Source organism: Diprion similis, chromosome 11 (assembly GCF_021155765.1).
Source record: "Diprion similis isolate iyDipSimi1 chromosome 11, iyDipSimi1.1, whole genome shotgun sequence".
Taxonomy (NCBI): Eukaryota; Metazoa; Arthropoda; class Insecta; order Hymenoptera; family Diprionidae; genus Diprion; species Diprion similis.
The window spans coordinates 7,294,651-7,302,127 of NC_060115.1; the positions used below are offsets into that span (position 1 = coordinate 7,294,651).

A 7,477-nucleotide genomic window follows, 5' to 3' on the forward strand; every position below is an offset into this window, starting at 1 on the left:
TTGAGTCAGCAAAAAAATCTGATTTCAACCATTCAAATGCTAGCGACACAGTTGACTTACAAAATATTCATCAATTATATCAGTACAAAGAAGACAGTAAGTGTAATTCGAAAATGAAAAAGAAATCGCAGTCTGTAAGCAGTAGACGGAATTCCGTAAAAACGAAGTCTGTAATAGGTCAAGAATGTAATAAAATTTTAGGACAATTGAATAAGACTGATTCAGAGCAAAAAGATTCAAAATGTACTATTCGCGTAACGGTCAGTTTAGATGAAACTTCTTCCAGTGAAGCTATTAAGAAGTAATAGAAATTATAGACTTAACTAAACAGTAACAATATCAATACATCTTACTTATAAGTATAAAATTTAATATATATTGTAATATTCTTTACATTTCATACAAAATTTGATATCTCAATAAATTTTCCCTTCCACAAAGTTCGGTCTATAATTGTTAGCTACATTGCCTGTTTACTCTCTCAAAAAAAAAAAAAAAAATTAAAAAAAAAAAAATAGCCAGTGAAATGTCTGGGTAACAATTGTTGGTTGTATAATGAAATAATTCCATATCAAATTTTACGTCATTTGAATGATAGAATATCCTTTATTTCCCAATCTTCTTTACCGACATAATATCGGCACAATTCGCGTTGCCTGAATTCACCCTACCACGAGTTTTCAAGTAACAGCGCCGCAGTGGCGACATTCTGAACTAAATACCCCAAAACGATTGCATCTCCTCGCCACACGCCTTTCCGGTAAAAGTCTTCGAGGAGGTTAGTCGTCTGAGTGGCCGTCTCGTCGGGTTCATCATGACGTTAGTATAATATCCATTGATATCTATTCAATCCTTGAAATTACTGGACTAATGAACTCATAACAATTGATCTCCAAGTTCAAACAATGATTTTAACATGTTATTTTTACGCATTCGTTATTCCTTGGTGCAACAAACTTACATTCCATGTGGTCGTCCATTTTTTGTCGCGCTGTCCGATAACGCAATATTGAATTTCAGATTTCCTGTTACGTGCATTCCACAATACGAAATCATTTCCTAATTATTGTCTAAATGTTGAATTACGCATATAGTTCATGTTATTTACAATATGTAGTCCTTTTACTAGTGTTACTAATTTCACAAGAGTGGAAATTTTTTTACTTTTTCCGCATCGTCTTGTCGCATCGCATTCCAAGCAAAGAACTAATGAGATGTTCAAAAGTTATGTGCTAATATAATTTCTTAATGACAATACTTTTTATTTGCTTTAGGTCCAAAGTGTCACGTGACACGCTCTACGAGTGCGTGAATTCTGTTATACAGAACTCTCAGGACAAGAAGAGGAAGTTTTTGGAAACCGTCGAGATTCAAATTGGTCTGAAGAATTATGACCCCCAAAAGGACAAGCGTTTCTCAGGCACCGTAAAGTATGTTCTTACCTGACTTTGAGAATTCTTTTCGGCTTCAAAATTAAGTCTAATTTATTATTGTCTTTCGAGTTACCGAAAAGATTTCATCATGTTACGTCAGGGAGCCAGGCTTCTCTTGGCGGACCTTTACCCAGGGTCTTAAAAAAACTGGGGAGGTTTTTTAACCGAACTTTTCGTACCCGAGGTCTCATTGACGACCTTGTTGGTAAGTAGTTTGCGATCAGTGATTCAAATTTAAAGTATCAGGCATTTTATTGCAAATTAGATCTTTTCTCAGGTGCTCGATGATGTTCATAAGCATGTATTATCGGAATAAACCATGTGGAAAATTATTCTTCTGAGAGCATTCTTTAAGTCTGGGGCAGTTTAAATAAAAATTACTAGTTGAAACATTTTCATAAACCATTTCTGGCTCATATTCCACTAGTTATTTATCGCTGAGTAATATGTAATTGCAGATTGAAGAACATCCCACGTCCCAAAATGCAGGTGTGTGTATTAGGAGATCAACAACATTGTGACGAAGCTAAGGCACAAAATGTACCTTTTATGGATGCTGAGGCACTTAAGAAATTGAACAAGAACAAAAAACTTGTCAAGAAACTAGGTATGGGGGCAAACTATGATAGTTTGCATTTTTTATAACCCTTTTTTTATTGCTCATCTCAGATGCAATTCAAGATTTGTCGATTCAAATATAACCCTTCTATAAAAGCACCTTGCTAGTCGTGACTTGTGACTGTTTAGGTTGTTGCCTAGAAGGAGATTAAATTCTTCACTGGGTGTGGACGCAATGCTAAATCATTTCGATCCTCAATCAGTGTTGAGACAATTGTTAACGTGCGCAGATCGAAATATTCTATACTTAGAAATTCTGCACCCATTAAAAATTCTCCAACAAACGGCTCTAGATCAAAATATTTTACTACAATATTCAGGCTAACTGATGTTACTTTATTTAACATTTTTTTTCCAGCCAAAAAATACGATGCTTTTCTGGCCAGTGAGTCGTTGATCAAGCAGATTCCTCGTCTGCTGGGTCCAGGTTTGAACAAGGCTGGTAAATTCCCTGGTCTTCTCTCTCACCAAGAGTCTATGACCGCAAAAATTGACGAAGTCAAAGCAACAATCAAGTTCCAGATGAAGAAGGTAACGAAATTGATCTATCAAATTTAAATATAATTAATTCTCGCTTTACCTTTCTCAAAAGCACCTCAAACGCGGCAATCTCTTAGCATTTGAGGTTGTCAATAGAAAGAAGAGTAAATTTATCTTCTCTGGGTGAGGCTATGGTACTATATTACCATCAGTCTCAATCAGAGTCGAAACAAACAACATTTGTAATTTAATACTACTGCAAATCCACACTACAAAGAGTTGGGAAAATTTCTATCGTTTTTTTTCCACTGATTTGTCATTATTTTTACAAAATTTTAAATGACTACTCGCTTGAATGAATATACATTCAAATAAAAATATAGGAATCGTATTATACGTTTCTTAACGTAACCTGAGTATTAATATTCTCCTACTCGTTTTTTACAGGTGCTGTGTCTATCAGTTGCCGTTGGACACGTTGGCATGACCCCCGACGAGCTCGTTCAGAACGTCCATCTCTCTGTTAACTTCTTAGTGTCTCTTTTGAAGAAGCACTGGCAGAATGTCCGCTCTCTTCACATTAAATCATCCATGGGACCACCACAGAGGCTGTACTAATTTTATCAATTAGCAATAACGCTTCTGCGCCAAATCCAATGATAATAAAGAAAATTGAAAAAATTATACTCTGCTTGATGGATAGACCACCTACAATGATGTAATCGTTTACCTGCCACTCTAGTTTTTTTTTTTCTCGAAATAATTTGTATCTTCACTCGAAAAGTTTTGGAAGGATCTTATATCTAAAAATTTCCATTCGCGCATTACTAAATGTAAACTACGTTAAACGACCATATCATTTTCATCAAAGTTATGATTGCCGCTTTGTTTTGTTACACACCTTGTTTACGTAGCTCATGGTTATTATGATATTGTATCATGTGACATATTCTTTACAGAGTAAATGGCACAACGTCTTGCTATTGAATTAAAAAAAAAGTAATTCAAAAAATAACGTGGGTAACAGTTTGCTTCTTATATACGTATTGCTGCGTTAAAAACGTCAAAAATTGCTCGTATAAGTTCTATTCTCTTGAAAAGACGCTCGCCGAGTTATAAGATTTGATTCAATTTATATGTTTTAATGCTGTAGTTAGGATAAAAACTCTGCGATGTAATTAATTCTCTAAACCGGAACTTGAACCCGGAACTTTTAAGTGCGCTATTGATACAAAAATAATTACAAACGTACAACATGCCGTTGCCAGATGCGAAGGAGCACTTGAACCGACGAGAAGCGCTCCTCTTGCATAAAACCTGATACTGGTTGTCGGCGGGCGTTTCTAGTACAACATATCCCGTTCGCCTTAGGGTGCTGTGAACGTTTCCTTTTCAGACGAAACAAAGTATTTTAAAATTTAATTCATTCTTCATGCGAAGAGCACTAATTTCATCTTGTTTTATTCGAAAAATAATTAAGCAACAATTTGAACTCACGTTAGTGTCTAGACCACTAAACTAAAACCGATCTAGCTTTGCCGACAGTAAAGATCTCTACGAGGTCCTGAGCGCGTCTTTATAAATAAAGAAGCAGGTGTCCCGACGCGAGACACGGGATACGAAGGGATAGCGGCTGATGCCTCTGTCTTTCGTGGGACCGGACCCTGCAGGGCGGTAGGGCCCGGTGTATGGTCCGTATATACTATAATACTATACCTATACATACATATTCTTCTCACCCAAGAAACACCATAGAGATGCTATTTTTGATCCCAACGCTTTGTGGGAGGGTTGACGCTCGCGATATCCTGCTTCGTCAAAGCACATGGCTCTTCCTCAGACTTCGGGCAGTTGCTGTTCCGGCTTAGAACCGTCAACATTGCTTTACCGATTCACCGCGGTCCGTTAATTTCACTGCTCATTTTCAGTTGTCCGACAATTAGTACGGTTCAAATATATGTATAGAATTGACAGCTTGTTTTTGGTTCACTATTTTGTCTTGATTTTTTTTTTTTTTTTTTTTTTCCCAACTATTATCATCTACGTCTGTGATCGTACGTCAGTGGCTCTTTAGTTATGTATTGTGAATAATAATGTGTTTTTAATTGTGTTTATTTTACGCTCATTTTTTTACGGTAATTAAAATTATGAGTCTGATAATCCAACCACCGTGTTCGGGGTGTCGACTTTTTTTGAAAATGAGGGAATTTATTCGACGCAATTTAGAATGAGGTACTGGAAAATAAAAAATAATTGTTTCAAACTGGTGGGAATTGTTTGACGGCAATGTTTTCGTGGTTTTAAATACCGAATTAAAGCAACTGAAGGAATGTGTAATTATATGCGGGTTTCTACGTTGCGTCACTAATTTAGAGTCATAATATTTTGCCATTTTTCAACCAATAGAACTCGGGGTGATACAAGTATTAAGCGTGATTTTCTCGACGAGAGTTTATGTTAACGCGGCTAACGTTATCCCGTCAATATTACGCTTATCGAAGTAAAAATTATTGTACAAAAATAAAATCAGAAACAGGTGGAATTTACTTTTTATTGCGAGAAAACCTAACAAACGTCAGGAAAGATTATAGTTGGAAGCCCTGCACTCGTTTTATCATTATATACTAATGTAATTTCTTTCCTAAATAAGTTTAGAGTAAACCGATTGCTGAACGGTGATTAAATAATAATTGTTAAATTTGGGCTAGGTAGGGAATAGACGAATGGTAATACCGTAACGTGATACTTGAATTTAAAAATTCACGGAAAGTTTGTTTAATAAAAAATTATTAACTTGTGGCGCGTACTTACGTGTGATTTCAGATAAAATACCATATCGAATTTGTCTGTGTTGGTTTTATGGTTTTGGAAGGAAATGACGTGTGTATCGAATTGGCAGATAAATGCTATCTCAAGCGTTTTCGAGTAGCGTTGCAGATGGTTTAAAGTTACCGAAAGAGGAAAAAAAACTTTCTGCAGAGACAAGCAATGCGTCTAACTTTGCACGCGCGGAGGTCAGTCATCTAACAAATATCAAGACGCCTACCTGCAGACTGCAGGTTGCAAGAAAGTCGGTCCGTCAATATCAAGTCTTCACCACCACATCGTTTATCATCTTAGAAAATTTACACACGATCGGGGTAAGAGTTGATTGAAAAATATTTCTACCCAGATTCTAGGAGTAATAACCGTTATCGGTGATACAGTTTTTATGAGAAAAAAAGAGAGAATGTGGAAATTATTCATTAACGTCATGAAAGTAAAAAAAACGTAATAATAATAATAATGATAATAGTAATAATGATAATCTCAAGCCCCTTAATTAAATCTACGGGTGCATATATATATTTATATGCTATCAAGCAACCGTCGCACAGTAGATAGCATTGATTCAATCTTTCCAACAACGTTGAAGAGAGCGTGTCAATAACAATTATTCAAAGCTATTTGCCGCTTCGAGTCGTCTCGTGTTTAGAACGTACGAGCTCATTAAAAGGTGGCATACCACCTTGTGTATGTATATTTAAACTTTTCTGTCTACAATTTTACTGCTTCGTCACCGTTGCAACAATGAGTTACTCGATATAGAATTCTGACTCGTTTGTTACAATCGGAGTGTTTTAAAGTCTTGAAAACAAAGGGGATTCTTTATGTACCAGCTGGCAAACCACAGCCATACCGATTCCGGGATAAAGATAAAGATATACATTGTAGATACATATTTTCATACAGACTTATTCAAAATAGAAGCTTACAAAGTATAATATATGATAATGCTTTTTTTTTAATCGCATGATAATAAGCATGGAATTTGAGCGGGTTAAGGTGGTGGATATACATTCCTGTGAACCGCTGCAAAAATTATCTGAAAGTATGTATGTACATACAGTACACTTATGGATATTATATTTTTTGGACTGCGATAAGAAAACTTGTACATACCTATGTATGCACAACGTTTCTGCAGGTAATCGGATCTGATATAAATCACTGATTTCCCGCCGATTGCGCATGTTTTTATACACCTCTGGTGATTTTTTTTTTTTTTTTTATTTTTTCTGTTCTCGTTATGCCAATTCTTTCGATACCCGACGATTATACGCGCTGGTATATGATCGTTATCGGTTTCTCATACAGAAATCAAATTTATAAAAAGATTACTCTGATTCACCGAAGCAGCTGGAACTCTGCTGATAACGTGTAAGAATTTTCCTTGAAATTCCGATTTCAACGCGCTTTATATCCGTGGTTGTGATTCAATGTGATCGCCATGTTTGTGAAATATTTTTGCAGCAATTTTTCGAAAATCCTATTGTCACGTAAATGTAGAAGATAGATGTTGAAAGTAACAGTTGACCGGAAGTGATGAAATCGTGTATAAAAGTAATCGCGCGGATATGTTACTGTATTATGTTATTCTATGCATCCATCCATATGTAGATCGTTAACCGGACGACATAAGACACGTTGAACTGTCCTTATCAGCGATAACAACAAAGTCCCAGAGGCGGAAAATTGTCAGTGATGATTCGCCAGCGAGAATCGACGGTTCGCTATAATATAATTTCCTTCTATATCTCCGCCGAGTTACTGTCCCCTTGAATTCTTTCCTTGTTTTGTAACAAGTGGTTAAACTTCTTTTCATTTTATGATCATTTCCGCATTAGCATGCTATTTCTGGAAAATCCTTAAACTTTGTGTAAATATTTTTGAACTCTATGTACAAACATTGATTATAAATTGAACATTTTTCTAATCAAAGTTTTTGACGTCACGACACTGATACGGGCATGTGAATTAAGCTTTGGTTGAACAATGAAACTACCTTACTCTTGTGTTAAATTTATGCGCGTTGCTTTGTAGTCCAGAAATTCCTTGAATCTGATGACCGTTAATGGCCGGATTGCAATTCTTTAGCAGTTCGTCTTGTTAATTCGAAAATCCAA

At 35.9% G+C, this 7,477-nt stretch overlaps 1 protein-coding gene across 1 annotated transcript; it reads left to right on the top strand.

Moving 5' to 3' along the window:
* The first annotated feature begins 683 nt into the window (after nucleotides 1-683).
* Nucleotides 684-3,245, top strand: LOC124412796 (60S ribosomal protein L10a). Its single transcript, XM_046892919.1, has 5 exons — nucleotides 684-819; nucleotides 1,275-1,430; nucleotides 1,892-2,040; nucleotides 2,410-2,582; nucleotides 2,979-3,245. The coding sequence occupies exons 1-5, from the start codon at nucleotides 815-817 to the stop codon at nucleotides 3,147-3,149; spliced, it is 654 nt and encodes a 217-aa protein (XP_046748875.1). The 5' UTR covers nucleotides 684-814; the 3' UTR covers nucleotides 3,150-3,245.
* The last annotated feature ends 4,232 nt before the right edge of the window (nucleotides 3,246-7,477 follow it).

Excerpts from the sequence above, each read along its gene's own strand:
- LOC124412796 (XM_046892919.1), top strand. Across the intron at positions 1,431-1,891 it reads CGTTTCTCAGGCACCGTAAA|ATTGAAGAACATCCCACGTC; the intron begins GTATGTTCTTAC and ends ATGTAATTGCAG. Across the intron at positions 2,583-2,978 it reads TCAAGTTCCAGATGAAGAAG|GTGCTGTGTCTATCAGTTGC; the intron begins GTAACGAAATTG and ends CGTTTTTTACAG.